General features: G+C 42.9%; 1 protein-coding gene across 1 annotated transcript in view; it reads right to left on the bottom strand.

Moving 5' to 3' along the window:
* LOC129836247 (glutamate dehydrogenase, mitochondrial-like) overlaps window positions 1–16,760 on the bottom strand; it is a 45,459-nt gene that overhangs the window by 1,748 nt on the left and 26,951 nt on the right. Inside the window, exons 4-12 of the mRNA XM_055902151.1 lie at window positions 15,834–15,897; window positions 14,923–15,017; window positions 13,797–13,976; window positions 11,936–12,073; window positions 11,546–11,683; window positions 11,254–11,334; window positions 10,542–10,665; window positions 1,032–1,123; window positions 270–332 (exon numbers count right to left, since the gene is read on the bottom strand). Coding sequence (XP_055758126.1) covers window positions 270–332; window positions 1,032–1,123; window positions 10,542–10,665; window positions 11,254–11,334; window positions 11,546–11,683; window positions 11,936–12,073; window positions 13,797–13,976; window positions 14,923–15,017; window positions 15,834–15,897 — 975 coding nt within the window. The remainder of the gene's footprint in view (window positions 1–269; window positions 333–1,031; window positions 1,124–10,541; window positions 10,666–11,253; window positions 11,335–11,545; window positions 11,684–11,935; window positions 12,074–13,796; window positions 13,977–14,922; window positions 15,018–15,833; window positions 15,898–16,760) is intronic.

Raw genomic sequence — 16,760 nt, 5'->3', positions numbered from 1 at the left:
TGTGTGTGTGTGTGTGTGTGTCTGTGTGAAAATAAAATGATGGCAAGATAGCTCATATTGCCTTTTCACTGCTTGGTGCTGTTTGGGTAATGAGATGTATAAAACCGAAATGGAACTTGATGCCTTCAACTTTCAAGACTTCATTACCCCTAATAAGATGCCTCAGGATATTATGTTGAATTAAGACAGTATTTCCTTTCAACAAAACCTCTGGACCTGTGAGGAACAGTTTAGCACAGATAATCATGTTTAAGCAATCAGCCACTTACCCTGGCAGACCTCTCCATGGTGTAGGCCAGTCCTGAGTGCACAATGTCCTTCTCTGAAGCGCCCTGGAACCAAACAAAAGAAAATACAATGAAAATAAGGCTCAGAGCGACATCTAGCCTACTAAACTACACTAAACCATTACTCATCTCTAGAGAAACACAGCTCAACTTTGAAATATCACTAAACTTGGTTATAATGAAATTGCAGGACCAAAGCATTTATCTCCAGTCTGTCGTTGAGTGAGCCTCATTTATCAACAGTAAGGTAATGTGTTTGAATCTTTGAGACTAATGTACAAAATGGTGGCTGGGGAAAACAGCAAGCAGAGGACGTATCTGATTTTATAGGTCTGTCCTAAAGGAGTCTGTTTGACTGTGGCGTCAGGGAGGGAGCGGTTTTCCCAGGATAAATCCCCTAAGGGGATGGTCTGTCATCAGGATCAGGTTGCATTGTTTACTGGTGTCCCATACAAGGTTAATGCGTTCAATGGAGTTCACATTAGGTGAACACGTCTAAAGACAAGCATTATTTTCCTATGAAGCACACATTTACCTTCCTACTATATGTAAATTGCATTTGCAAAAAAATCCTTGACAACAAGAGTGTGTGTGTTTGTGAATACTGAGACAAACAATTAAAATGGAACAAAATCAACAGCTCCTGTTGAATGTCTATAATACTGGATCTTAGGGGTATTGTTTGAATGAGGGGAAAGTAATCCAGGGGCATTGAAAGAATAGGGGGAAAAGGGTTGTACTCACAGCGATCCTGGCCTGGAACTCAGAGGTAGGGACCACTGGGATTGCTCCGCCATGCTTCCCAAACTTCCTCTCCAGACTCTCCTGGACGGACACTGAGGGAGAACACAGACAGTTCATATGTATATGATTAGATTATATGTATTAGTCTATATGAATCCTCACTGAACCATAAAGTGAACTAAATTTAGATTATTAATTCAAGTGAACAAACTAATCTGGTATACATTTGTACTTTTTGCCAACATTTTGGGGATTGGCAACACACAGCTGTATCTATTCTGAGCCCTCTACCATGTCTCCAACATTACCCAATCTTGCCACTCATGGGACTAGGGAATGGATTCAGCTTCTGAAATATTCAGAACACCTCCCACTCGGTCACAAGCAGAACCCCAGCTCAAACCTCCCCTGCAATGTCCTGAAAACACTCACCCTACATAGGATGACATACTTGAATGCAAGAGGACCAGCCAGATAGAGATCTAATACTAATCCACTCATCATGAGTGACTCAATGTTATAAAGGGCTTTTGTGTGAAAATGCATGTGCACAATGTGAGACTGCTCAGACTGATGCTGCTGATAGACGGGAAAGAGAGAGCGGGTGAGCGAGAGTGTCAGACATTGCCTGCAGACACAGTCAACATTCACCTCTTCCTGGAAACGGCATAATGTGACTGCCAATAATGTTGTGTATCTCCAGGCACAGAGGGGCTGTGCCCAACACTGTACTGTGTGTGTGTGTGTGTGTGTGTGTGTGTCCGTTCCACATATAGATTAGTCTTCTCTTTTGAGTGGTAGGCATTTGCTTTCCAAATTGTACATTTTTCCCGCGGTTGTAATTTGAAATTTGCAAAAGGCAAACAGACAGCCGCAACTAACCACACAGTATAAATATAATCCGTAGATGGCAATTCTCATTCAAGTCAGCCATTGCTAGTGTACCCATGAGTTAAACAGTCAAATTGCCAGGGTTAGAGGTTCCAAAACCCTTCTATGGATTATATGTTTATGGCCACAACATATATAATTGGCGCACATGCTACCCAAATTGCGGCCTTCCCGAACATAGGCAACCAGTAACTGGCAAAAAAAAAAAAAAGGAAACCCTTGAGTAAATGAAGGATACAAAGTTTGTGTTATGGTGTATGGTGTGCATTTTCCTGGCATGGTTTAGGTCCACTTGTAGAACCTATGCCAAGGCCCATTGATGCTGTTCTGGCAGCTCGTGGTGGCCCAAAGCCCTTTTAAGACACTTTGTTGGCGCTTCCTTTATTTTGGCAGTTACCTGTATGAGTTTGATCAAATTTAATCCACTGTTAACTTTTTAGAAACGATTGATCCTCTGTGGCAGAATTCTGCTCTGGTGTATATTCAAGATTGAGAGCAAGCTCGTGTGGTTGGATAAAAAAAAGTTGATGTTTTTGCCTCTTGTGCCCAGCCCCTGACTAACACAATTGAACAGTTAGATTTATTGATTAAGCAGTTGTTTTTGCATTAATCAGTTACCCAATCAAGGCAGGGCCCCTCAGTTACCTACATGAGCCCTCTACCTTTTCCATCTGACAATTAGCAGAGAGGCAGCAGGCTGTCTACACTCATTGAGAGCGTCCCTAACCCGGACGACGCTAGGCCAATTGTGCGTCGCCCCACGGACCTCGCGGTCGCGGCCGCGACAGAGCCTGGGCGTGAACCCAGAGTCTCTGGTGGCGCAGCTAACGCTGCGATGCAGTGCAGTGCCCTAGACCACTGCGCCACCCGGGAGGCCATGTTGGGTGTCTTTTAGGACCCAGACTTGTTGCTAGTCAACTTTCGGGGGCAGCCCCATGAGTGTCTTTGAGAACCCTTCCTAAAACCCACCTGTTTATGTTTGTCAGTGATTTTTTCTTTGTTGTGAGCGACACCGAGTTTGTCGTATGGGAACGTAACAAAGTGGGAGCCCAGATATTTATGTTCAAAACTCAGTACACCCTGAGGGGTTATAAGATTGGTGGAATCATTTTGAACGTTGCATATATACACACACACACACACACACACACACACACACACACACACACACACACACACACACACACACACACACACACACACACACACACACACACACACACACACACACACACACACACACACACACACACACACACACACACACACACACACACACACACACACACACACACACACACACACACATTTAAAAAAAGCCATGGACTTTAAGTTGTAAGAATGTAGAATATCCTACATGGGAGATGCTAGATAAATGTACAAAGGTGAATCTGCTCATCATTGCAAAGCACTATGACGTCAAAGTGGCATCTGGCGATCCAAAAGCAGTAGTCAAAGAGTTGTAGAGTGTACTGTTTTAGCGGAGGAGGAATTCCTCTCGGACAGAGAGGCTAATGAAAAGGGCGCTAGGGGTACTGGGGTGAGTCCTGTAAAACGTACAACTGTGAGAGTTAGAATTAAAGGCACAGTTGGAACAACAGAAATTAGAGTTTGAGCACAGGGAAAGACAAGATGAGCGTGCAGCCAAACATCAAGAACCTGAACATGCCATTCGATTAAGAGAGATGGACCTGGAAGCACTCTGAATCCAGTCAGGCCATCTGGCACCCTCAACAGAGTTTGATCTGGGTCAGAACAGCCGGCTTGTACCGCCTTTTAACAAAAAAAAGAGGTGGATGTATATTTTCCTCTATTTGAGCAGACTACTACATCCCCAAAATTGCCGCGAGATACTTGGTCACTGCTCTTCCAAAGTGTTCTTGTGGGAAAGGCTCAAAGTGTACGCCGCTTTATCGCTTGACAAGAGTTCAGATGATGATACTGTTAAAGCTGCTGTCCTTTGGGCTTACGAGTTGGCCCCAGAGGCATACAGACAACAGTTCTGTAAATGATGAAAGACAATACTTCAAGCAATTCAAAAATTGCCTTCATGAAAGGGTTGCAAGCTACATTTATGAGCACAAGGATATCTTGAGAAAGCTGAAGTACCCAGTAGTAATCCCTACACAAAAAGCTATCCAGATAAGTCACCTCCTACTGAGGAGGTTTCAGTCCTTTTCTACAGTGCCCAAAGATAAAGATCGGCAGAAAACAGGTTTTTCGTATCCACCAGTTTGTCATTACTGCCGTGAGAGAGAACACATTGTCTCCCAGTGGCCTAAGTTGAAACAGAAAATTGAGAGAGTGAAAAAGCAGTTTCTTCTTGTGGGAGCCCTCCAGCCCATTAAGTGTCTGGTTGGGAATGGTGTATCTCCTAAACAAGATTTGGGATCAGATGTGCATGAACTCAGTTTCAGATGGGTTCGTGTCTCTGCAGAGTGGTGATGCTTTTAAACAGCCGGTGAAGATACTGCGACACACTATGGTGGCCCAATCCTTTATTATGCAGGGTGTTTCGCTTTTGTCTGACACTTCAGCAACTGGTTACAGTGTGTTAGTACGGCTATTCCCAAACTGGGGTGGGGTACGCGCAATGCTGTCGGGTGTACGGCAAATATATATGCGATACACATTTTCAAACAGTCCATTTAGATTTTCCAACGGGGCTATACATTTGGGTGATGTTTTTCTCTCACCTGAGTAGCCTCGTTTCACTGCCAAAAATATCATTAAACCATCTAGTGTTCATCGAAATAACAACAACGTCAAATACAGGTAGCCTAGTCAAACAATTAACATCCAATCACATTAGCCATTACTCTCTCACAGGAATTCCACTAATGGCCGCCCAAAAATGTATGTAGACAAACATAGATGCTGCTCATTCCGTTTACTCTAAAATTGATAAATTGTTAATAAAAGTAAGCTCCCCATCCATAGAGACACATACCAGCTCTACTGGTAGTACTGCTACTACCAGCTGTACTACATCTGCACCGTTTCACCACGTATCAGTGAGATGGTAGGAGATGTTTTGAAACAATTACTACTTCGCATACTTACAAGCCAGTGAATTCTATGCGTTACAGCTGGATGAGTCAACAGACGTGGTGGGCCTGGCATAGCTCCTGGTCTATGTCCGTTACGTTAATAGGGGTCAATTAAGGAAGACATCCTCTTCTGCAAACCAGGACAACAGGAGAGGATATTTTTAAGTACTGGACAGCTTTGTGACATCAAATGGACTTTGGCGGTGAAGATGTGTTGGTATCTGTACTGATGGCGCAAAAGCCATGACAGTGAGACATAGCCGTTGCTCCCAACACCACATGGGTACACTGCAGCATCCACCGAGAGGCTCTTGCTGCCAAGGGAATGCCTGATAGCTTGAAAGACGTTTTGGACACTACAGTGAAAATGGTTAACTTTGTTAAAACAAGGCCCCTGAACTTGTGTATTTTCTGCACTATGCAATGATATGGGCAGTGACCATATAACGCTTTTACAACATACAGAAGTGCGCTGGTTTCAAGTATTGACAGTTTTTTATTTTTTATTATTGAAAGGCAAGCTTAAAGTTCTCTTTACTGACCATAATTTTTCACTGGTCTGACCGCTTGCATGATGACGGGTTTCTCACACGACTGGCCTATCTGGGTGATGTTTTTTCTCAGCTGAATCTAGGATTACAGGGACTCTCTGCAACTATATTCAATGTGCGGGACAAAATTGAGGCTATGATTATGTTGGAGCTCTTCTCTGTCTGCATTACCATGGACAACACACAGGTCTTTCCATCATTGTATGATTTTTGTGTGCAAATGAACTCAAGCTTACGGATAATGTCAAACGTGATATAGCGAAGCACCGGAGTGAGCTGGGTGCGCAATTACGCAGGTACTTTCCCGAAACTGACGACACAAACAACTGGATTCGTTATCCCTTTCATGACCTGCCTCCAGTCCACTTAACAATATCTGAACAAGAGAGCCTCATCGAAATTGCAACAAGCGGTTCTGTGAAAATGTAATTTAAATCAGAAGCCACTGCCAGATTTCTGGATTGGGCTGCGCCCTGAGTATCCTGCCTTGGCAAATAGTGCTGTTAAGACACTGATGCCCTTTGCAACCACGCACCTATGTGAGAGTAGATTCTCAGCCCTCACTAGCATGAAAACTAAATACAGGCACAGACTGTTTGGAAAAATATTTAAGACAGACTCTCTCCAATACAACCCAACATTGCAGAGTTATGTGCATCCTTTCAAGCACACCCTTCTCATTAACCTGTGTTGAGTTATTCACAATTTGATGAACAAGTAAGGTTTCATACATAAGATGGCTAAATAAAGAGCAAAATTATTGATTTATTTGTACCCTGGTCCTATAAGAGCTCTTTGTCACTTCCCACCGGGATGTGACAAACACTCAAATCATCCTTATGTTTAATAAATGTATCGTATAGTGTGTGTGTGGCAGGCTTACAATGATGGCAAAAAACAACATTTGAGAGTGCGCTGGCCTATGGTGCTAGAGGGACTACGCAGCTGGAGGTTGAATGTACGAAGGGGTGCGGGACTATAAAAAGTTAGGGAACCACTGTGTTAGTACAAAGTGTGAAGATGGATTGCATGGAAGTTCTTTTGTATAATGTGGAACTCAAGTCTGATCTTATTTCTGTTTCCGATGTCGTTTGAGTGAGGCCTAACCTACCGGTGAAGGGGGTCTCATTCATTTTGGGAAACAATTTGGATGGAGGGAAGGTTGTGCCAAATCCTGTCGCTTGTAAGGAACTCAAGAGTAGAGGAACCTGATGGGTTATCAGAAAAGTACCGTAGAGCGTTCCCAGCGTGTGCTGTAAGATCCCACCATGGGCGATCTGTCTGAGATGGGTGATCCTGATTTCAATAAACTGGGAGTTGACCTCTCATTTGAAAACCAAAGGTGAGCAAATTTGTAGAACCACTGAAGGAAGATAGGGTCCCTACAGTTGACACTGACGTCTAGGAAGCAGCTGATTGCTGAACAAAGTAAAGATATATTTCCCTCTACCCGCTGTTTGCTGAGATACGTCCAGAGGAGTTTGATGACGTTCGTGTGGGTTATTTGACAGAGATGGTGTTCTAATGTGGAAATGGTGTTCTTAAGCCACTTCTGGGCAAGACGATTGGCCCAATCTCAAATTGTCGTTCCAGTTGCACTTCGACAAGTGATACTGAGGTTGGCTCATGATGATAGTATGGCAGGTCAACAAGACGTATGACCATATCTTGCGTAACTTCTTCTGGCCTGGTCTGAAACAGGATGTCGTGTCTTACTGTAAATCCTATTATGTTTGCCAGTGGACGGGTAAACAGAAACAATCTCTACTGGTTGCACCTTTGCAGCCTATTCCTGCTTTTGACAAACCTTTCAGCAGGGTTCTGGTGGACTGTGTTGGTCCTTTGCCCAAAGCCAAGAGTGGTAAGTAGTTTCTCTTAACCATAATGTGTGCTGCCAATCGTTTTTCTAAGGCCATTCCACTGAGGAAAATCACAGCTCCCAGTACTGTTAAGGCCCTGGTGAAAATATTGTCAATGTTTGTACTTCCGCAGGTAGTGCAGTCAGACCAATTATTGAATTTCAAGTCAAAGGTCTTCCAGCAAGTGCTACAACAGTTGGGTGCAATCCAATGACCCTCTAGTGCCTACCACCTAGAATCTCAATGTGCTCTTGAGAGATTTCAGACTTTGAAATCTATGTTGAGCGGTTACTGCTTTGAGTTTGAAAAAAATTGGGATGAAGGGGTCTCTCGTGCTGTGTGCAGCAACGGGATGCTGTCGAGGAATCTCAGTTTTAGTCTGAATGAACTCGTGTTTGGACATCATGTCAGAGGTCCTTCGAGTTTGCTGAGTGAGTGAGTGAGATGCAGGGCGACACCTTAAAAACAAATCTGTTGGAGCACATAAGCATTTTTTGATACAGATTACACCACACCTGTGAGTTTGCTAATGAGAATCTGGAGAAGGCGCAAACTAAAATGAAAGTCTGGTATGATCGGAAGGCCCAAGACCGCACTTTAGACGTGGGTGACCAAGTCCTGGTTTTGTTGCCCGTTCTGGGGTCACCAGTGTGGAGGAACAAAACCCGGCTGTATCATGTTGAAACCATACTTCACCCACTACAATCTGGCAGATAAGTCGATGGAAACTGGTAGTGATGTTCTGTCTATAGCCACTGCTGTCACCGATGACTAGTCTTCCTCAAGAGTACGAGGAAAGCTCAATACACTCTGTGCTGGTTGAGTAACTCAGGGATTCTAGAAAACCTTGATGTCTTTTTGGCACACTTGAAAAGGCGACATTGTTGCACTGCTTTTAGAATACTAGGGTTTATTCTCAGATGTGCCAACCCAGTCAAATGTACTAGAGTATAACATTGACGTCAGGGACTCAGCCCCGATCAAACATGCCTATCGAGTGAAACCTGAAAAGAGAGTGAAGCTCCGCAGGGAGGTGGAAATGCACAACATGGCAACAGTCCATGGAGTTTGCCCCGTATATTAGTACCTAAGGTGGATGTGTGTCTGTGGTTTTGCTCTGATATTTGGAAACTCAAAGCCGTTATTAAGTTGGAGTCATACCCTTTGCCCAGGGTCGACAATTGTTGGGACTGTGTTGGTGCTGCTAAGGACGTTATCAAGTTTGATCTGCTGAAGGGATATTTGCAAGTCCCTCTAAATGAGCGCGCCAAAGAGTTGTCTGCTTTTGTCACTTCTGATGGTTTGTTTTCCTACCTTTATCTCCTGTTCGGGTTATGAAATGCTGGAGCCAAGTTTCAAAGGCTCATGCACATCCTGCTACATGTCAAAGAGCAAAATTGGCTGAGCAACAGTCAAATATCTCTGGAAAGTAATGGGGCAAGGGAAAGTCCGACCAGTCCTGGCAAAAGTGGAGGCCGTCAATAACTTTCCAGCACCAGCGCCGATTCTTGGGAATGGCTGTCTACTACCAGGCTTTTTGTACAAACTTTGCCCAGGTTGTTGCGTCACTTACAGATTTGTCCGGTCCAAAAGTAATTTTCCATTGGAGTCCCAGTGGGACTCAAAAGATCCTTTTGGTCTCTGCACCAGTGCTAGCTGCTCCGGTTTTCAATCGTCTGTTTGCTCTGTACACTGATACCAGCGACGTAGGCGCAGTGCTCCTACAGAAAGACAACGTTGAGCACCCTGTGGGGTACTTTCAAAGAAACTGGCCTCATATCAAAAACTATACTTGACTATTGAGAAAGACGCTCGCTTTGGTACTGGCTCTCTAGCACTTCGTGGTTTATGTCTCTACACCTTTGAGGGTCTATACCGATCATAATCCTCTAGTTTTCCTGCAAAAGACAAGCTCCATGAACCACAGACTCATTCGTTGGAGTTTCCCCTTGAAATCAGACATGTTCGTGGTAAGGACAACTTGGTTGCTGATTGTCTTTCAAGAGTGGGCAGTCGATAAGTTGTGTGTTTAGCCAGTGTGTGGCCTTGGCTCACAATTTATTTTGACTGCACGTTCTGGAGAGGAGTTTTGTGTTGGTTTGGCTCGTTCCAAGGGGACGAGAGCTATAGAAGCGTACGTGAGTTTTTCAAAAACTTGTGTTATAGCCAACTACATTAAAAAGAATGCTTCTTTATAAAATGGAATATATATATTTCATTACTTTGTCTTATATTTAATTGTTGACAGCCATTAGACGTTGATATTGGAGAAGGCGACGCATAAGTAGTTTTTTTGTTGGTGGTGAGCGAACTTGTCTTAAGGAAAAAGGTGTTACAGGTTTTGTTTTTTCCATTTATATTTTGAGGTACCACGTTGGCACGTAGGGCGCACCGATTAGTGTCACCTCGTTAGTAAGTATGTGTTACAACTGTCGGAAAGTGTTTTCGCCTGTGCTAGCCCAGGTGATATTTAATAGTGGCTGGCCCAGTGCTCCAAGTTGGTTCTCGAGAGAGAATGAGAGCATGAGAGCTGTTGGAAGTGCTTGACAGCGGTTTAGCTCTTCCTCTGCTTGTGATAAAAACAAAGCCTTTTATCTTGTTCTCCCCTTTTGGTTTGCTCCACTTGCTTTTAGCTCCATATTATAAATTAGTGTGGGTTTTTATTTTGGTTTGTCCTTTCTAGGGCAAATTTAGTAGGTGTCTTTAAGGACCCAGACGTGTTGCTAGTCAACTTTCGGTGGACAGCCCCATGAGTATCTTTGACAACTCCTCTTATAAACCACCTGTTTCCGTTTTGTTTGTCAGTGATTTTATTTGTTAGTTCCCTTTGTTGTGAGCAGCATTGAGTTTGTCGTATGGTAACATAAGTAAGTGTGTGTGTACTCTGCAGTCAAACAAATATTCAATGTGCAACATACTGTAAGTCACAGCCGTAAAATAAAAAAATTGTGGTTAAGCAGCCAATGGTTTCTGAAATATCAAATAGTCCTCATTCCCAATAATGAATGTAATTAAAGATTTAAACACGAACTACAGTGATAAATACAACTTTAGCATAATACAAAATAAACAAAATCCATCTTTATGTGGCATAACAGAGAGTAGGCTGAATAAGCAGGGGTGAGTGCATCCCTTCGGTTTGGGAGGTGTCAGTCTTACTGAGCAGGTGGTAGTTGGAGTCCCTCTCGTACTTGAAGGTCAGTCTACCGTAGCTGACATGGTTCAGGTTCTTCAGCCACTCAAAGTAGGAGACAGTCACTCCACCAGCGTTCAGGTACATGTCCTGAATAACCAAGAGATGGTGGGCTAGTTTGCAAACACTAACATTACAGCTATGCTCTAACATGCAGGCAATCAAGAGCTGCGAAGTCAAAGAGTAAGTTACACCGAGACAGATTAAGAAACTATCTGCATAAAATTGACTTCTAAACAATAGTTTAAAATATGATTAATCTCCATTCAAAGAAATAGAGTCAGACTCTGGAGACCAGAGGTATACAATCCAACTAATCAATGTTCAGGAAATCCCTGTCTTCACTGTACACTTAACAAGTCAGAATCTGGGCCCGTATCCACTCACGTCTGAGTAGGAGCGCTGATTTAGGATCACTTTTGCTTTTAAGTTCATAATGAATAAGAATGTAATTGTATGGACAGATCTTAGATCAGCACTCCTACTCCGAGATGCTTTGTGGATATGGCCCTGGCCTACTTCTAGGCCAAAATGTTTAGATCTGGGTCTGTGAAAACAGCCCTAAAAAATCTAGGTCTCCAGGACCAACACAATCTAATGGAACCTGTTACAAGTTGCAAAATATGAGAAAATATGAATATGCAATCTGAAATCTGAAATATGCATACAGCCTCTCACCGGAATCACCATGATATTCCTCTCCAGGAAGATCTTATCAGCGTCAGGGGTGGTGGGGCCATTGGCTCCTTCAGCAATGATCTGGAAAAACAAAAGACGATTTAAATACACTTTACATACCGAATTCAGCTTTCCACAAACACCTTTCTACTGTTAGTGAGGTTCAATAGAGGTCAGTGATGATCGTGTACATTTTATATAACTTTTGCCTGCATTAATGTAGATTTTTGGCACATTACTCAGTGTGTAATAAGAGTGACTGCTGGTCTGGACATGATTGTTGAACTTTGACCTTGGCCTTGATTTTGTGGGCGTTATTCCTGGTCAGTTGCTTCTCGCTGGCGGCGGGGATCAGGATGTCACAGTCGGCCTCCAGGATGCTGCCTTCATATGGTGTGGAGTTTGGGAAGCCCACAATAGTGCCGTGTTGCTGGTGAGAAGAACGAGAGAGAGAAAGAGAATGAGACATACAGCAGACAGTTACAGGACCAAAGTATATCCTGGGTCATGCACCTCAAATGGTTTGCCAGGTTGGCTGTACGGCTGTGGAGGACTTTGGGTGTAGGAAGACTGTACGTCCCCTAGGTGGCACCCTTAGACCGTGCTTTCCGCATGGGCATGAAACAGCCAAAGAGAGATCAACTTGCAGGTTAGTGACTGTAGCTATGAGTTGTGTACTAACCAGCTTGTAGTCCTCCAGCTCCTTGGGGTCGATGCCATTGGGATTCCAGATGTTTCCATCCATCTCTCCAACACCAACACACTTGGCCCCGAAACGGTGTAGGTAACGCATAGAGTGCATGCCAACGTTACCGAAACCCTGGGAGAAGAGAAGGAAGAATGACATGTTTCAGAATAAAATAAGAATAGGTTTTAAGCGTTTTTGGCCTGAGTGCCTTGTAAGTCACATATTTTTAAGCCTGTTCCGCTTCTATGTACCAAATGCACATTTATGTTTACGCTCTTGTTAATGAGTGTAACGTAGTGTCTTCTGGTCCAGTGGGTTTATGGATCACTTCTGATATTGATAAAACATGGTGCAGCCTCCACTCAGTACAGCTTGTAATTAGCTGTAACACCGTGTTCTACTGTAGGAGGGAGGACAGTCCTCTATACATCAACATTTAACAAGCTATGTCTGCTATTTAGTGATTATACCAACAGTGTGGCTGCCATCCTTTATAATAGTTTAATGTTGCTACCTCTAACCAAAAAGAATGATAATATTTTTTATAAAATAATTTTTCCCCTTCTTAATGCATTTGAGCCAATCAGTTGTGTTGTGACAAGGTAGCAGTGGTATACAGAATATAGCCCTATTTGGTAAAAGATCAAGTCCATATTATGGCAAGAACAGCTCAAATAAGCAAAGAGAAACAACAGTCCATCATTACTTCAAGACATGAAGGTCAGTCTATTTGGAAAATGTCAAGAACTTTGAAGAAACTTTCAAATGCAGTAGCAAAAACCATCAAGCGCTTTGATGAATCTGGCTCATGAGGACCGCCACAGGAAATGAAGATCCAGAGTTACCTCAGCTGCAAAGGATAAGTTCATTAGAGTTACCAGCCTCAGAAAATGCAGCCCAAACACTGCTTCACAGAGTACAAGTAACAGACACATCTCAATATCAACTGTTCAGAGGAGACTGCGTGAATCAGGCCTTCATGGTCGAATTGCTGCAAAGAAACCACTACTAAAGAAACCAATACGAAAAAGAGACTTGCTTGAGCCAAGAAACACGAGCAATGGGCATTAGACCAGTGGAAATCTGTCCTTTGGTCTGATGAGTACAAAGATTTTTGCTTCCAACCGCCATGTCTTTGTGAGACGCAGAGTAGGTGAACGGATGATCTCTGCATGTATGGTTACCACCGTGACGCATGGAGGAGGTAAGGCAGACATTCAAGGCACGCATTCTGCAGCGATACGCCATCCCATCTGGTTGGCGCCTAGTGGGAGTATAATTTGTTTTTCAACAGGACAATGACCCAAAACACCTCCAGGCTGTGTAAGGGCTATTTGACCAAGAAGGAGAGTGATGGAGTGCTGCATCAGATGACCTGGCGTCCACAATCGCCCGACTTCAACCCAATCGAGATGGTTTGGAATGAGTTGGACAGCAGAGTGAAGGGAAAGCAGCCAACAAGTGTTCAGCATGTATGGGAACTCCTTCAAGACCATTATAAAAGTATTCCAGGTGAAGCTGGTTGAGAGAATGCCAAGAGTGTGCAAAGCTGTCATCAAGGCAAAGGGTGGCTACGGTACTTTAATTAATCTAAAATGTATATTTTGATTTGTTTAACACTTTAGTTACTACATGATTCCATGTGTAATTTCATAGTTTTGATGTCTTCACTAATATTCTACAATGTAGAAAATAGTACAAATTTAAAAAAAAACTTGAATGAGTAAGTGTCCAAACTTTTGACTGGTACTGTACCTTTTACTATAATGCCATCCCATACACTGTAAAGTGCTTTGAGACCTGATGAAATTAAATCAAATGCCATTCCTAATCAATAAATGCTGTGTCCGTGTACCTGGATGACAAAGGTCTTGTCGGTGAAGCCAGGGCTCAGGCCCAGCTGGCTCATGTAGGCCGCCTCGTTGATGAAGTTCTCGATGCCGTGGAATACTCCTCGGCCGGTGGCCGAGATCCTTCCGTGGATGCCACCCTGGCTGATGGGCTTACCAGTCACACAGGCATGAGCGTTGATGTCCTGGACACAGAGGAGAGCAACATGTGGATAGTTAGTGGTGGAATTAGCAACTTCACATAGGCCAATAAAAGGAGCAGACGGCCCTTTTATTTTAAGTAGTTTTTCAACCTTGTAAGAGGCACACTGGATGGTGATTGACACATTTTGTGATGTACCGGAGACAAATCATCCGAGGGATAAAGATAAGGCTTTAGCGAGACTATTTACAATAATAACATCAATATATCCCAGAAACGAGTCTATTTGGAAGACTATGCCAAAAAAGTCCCAACAGCTTAATCCAGGACAAGAGCACGTCTCTGTAATTCTGATTTTAGACTGAGGCCAACTTCTATGACTAGGCTGTAGGGTAGAAGTTCTAGTGTACAGTTGAAATGCTTTACTTTTGGAGTGCTCCCTGACCTCCTCCCTGGCAATCAACAAAACATATAAGCGTCATACAGCAAGAGACAGTTCAACTTAATGGAATCTAGAGCTTTGTCTTTCAGTAGACTTGGAACAATATCCTAAGGACAGGAAAATAAGGGTCATATAAAAGGCCAGCAGAACTTTGTGTAAAAACTCAAATTAAAAGGAATAAAGGGGGAAAAAAACTAAAAAGTGACATACCGGAAAAATTTACTCAGCAAAGTCAATAAGGATGGCAAGTGTACACACAGAATAACGACAACTTATCACTTGACCACTAGCTACTGTACACCGTTTTGCTTTGTGGTCATGTAACATAGTTGCTTGGTTATTAGGTTGATAAAACATGAACCGATTTCATGGTGATAAAATATACCAAGAAGAGGAAGAGCTGAGAAAGTTATCTATATTACATTTCTTCATTTAAGTGGTTTACGATAATTGTTCAAAGCTGTTTAGCTTAGTTGATAGGAAGTGCTGGGGGAAACACCATGTCTATTGTGGGAGAGGGCAGTGAGTTCATATGGGGAACACGTACATGGTGACCCATGGTGTTGGCATAGGTGTCAGCAATCCAGGACATTTCCCTCTCTCCAGTGCTCATATCAGGGGCAGGGACATCAATGCCAGGTCCTGACAGGGGAAAGAAGAGATGTTAAAGTGAACTTCTAGGAAAACAAAAAATGCCTTCAGTAAAGAAGAAACAAACAATACACCAACAACAAACTCATACTGAAACGCATGTAGACCCATCTAAATAAGTCGGTGTGAAACAGTAGTACTGTATTTAGATAGAGGCACTCATGGCCCACTTTGAAGCTATTGCAGTGTACTGTATGTAGTCTAGTCACATGACGTGTAACCAAGACATGTCGCTATATAAACAGTCCCCTCATCCCACTATGGAAGAATGTTCCTGGAATGCCTTTTAATAACTGGCTTCCTCTGACCTTCCTGATTTAGTGATCATGTGGACGACATTTACAGCTTTGAATAACAGACATAAAGAGTGCCATTCTTGCCTTTTTAAACGCTGGATTTGTCAGGCTAGAAACCCCCTACAAAAGCCTGAAGTCAGGTCACGGGTACTTCATACTTTGAAAGCATCATCCTAAAATAACTCTTAAAACAAGCGGAAGTCCTTGGAAATGATAGGTCATTGTTACAAAGAACGTGAAGTTAATGTGAACTGCTTATTTAATTCTGACATCCCTCAAAAATATTTGGTGTATTATTCCATCTTAGATTTTTTTCTGGTGTACAGTTTCCCCTTGTCAAGCCTTGTGTTTAACTCCTCTCTCATCATAGTTATTTATGTTTGTGTTGCGGGCTCATGAAACCCCCCCTCCCCCACTACAGGGGACCATGTATTCATGCAGACATACACATTACCACCAGACATTTTCACCGCCAACCTTCAGTGCTCCCCTGATCACAGACACTACTCACCAATAAAACCCTTTTTGGCCAGCTCAATGGTGAATCTTCTGGTGATTTTCTCCAGTTCATTGTCCTGCAGGCAGAGAAATAACAGTATGATAAATGGCATTGAATATTTCACTGGCAGTAAAGTCAGACCAAATAAGTAAAGGCTCTTCTTTAACAGCACAAAAACATCCTGCTTTGTGATAGAATAGGATTCAGAAATATTGAGATGCAACATCAGCTTCAGGTAGGTTAATACTAATGTCAAAGCTGGATTACTTGAATTTATTCAAATGAACACTGAAGGTGAAACACTCATCCACCTGGCTCAAGGTGGATGAAGCTCAGGAGGATCAAGGGACAAAAAAAAAAACTCTTGCTCTTTCAGAGCCAGCAGCCCAGCAGATAGATAAGGGGTAAATGTCCCGGTCATGATGTTTACCAGCTGATGGCTCAGCAGTTCTCCCCCAGAGCAGAACTGCCAATGCTTAATAACAACACAGGGCAGGTCAGCTCTGGGCTGGCTACAGGACGTGGAGGGAGAGCCCACTGACTAACAGCTTCCTGTGCAGAGCTCTATGGAACACAATGGGGCTTTCAGGAATGGTCTGATCTTTTCATTTAGATACGGTATTCAACATCTTAATAACGTGTGCTATAATATGTACAATAAGCACTTAATTACGGTTTTATTCGCAAATTTAAATAACTATTAAGTACAGGTCATGCATATTTTCTATTTTTGAGAAACATAGACAATAAAATAATTTTCTATGGCTCCTTCTTCCCTATCAGTAGTAATCTCAGCTAATTCTGGGGTCAAAGTTCAAGATAGAGATTCTCATCCTTGTTCCGATCACTGCTAAAACAAACACTCCAATGAATGGTCACATAATAGGACATCCTACAGCCTTCCTACATGGCATACACTAGCTGAATCTACATTGTTTC

This window comes from Salvelinus fontinalis, chromosome 37 (assembly GCF_029448725.1).
Source record: "Salvelinus fontinalis isolate EN_2023a chromosome 37, ASM2944872v1, whole genome shotgun sequence".
Lineage (NCBI taxonomy): Eukaryota > Metazoa > Chordata > Actinopteri > Salmoniformes > Salmonidae > Salvelinus > Salvelinus fontinalis.
This window is presented reverse-complemented; position numbering and strand designations above follow the sequence as displayed.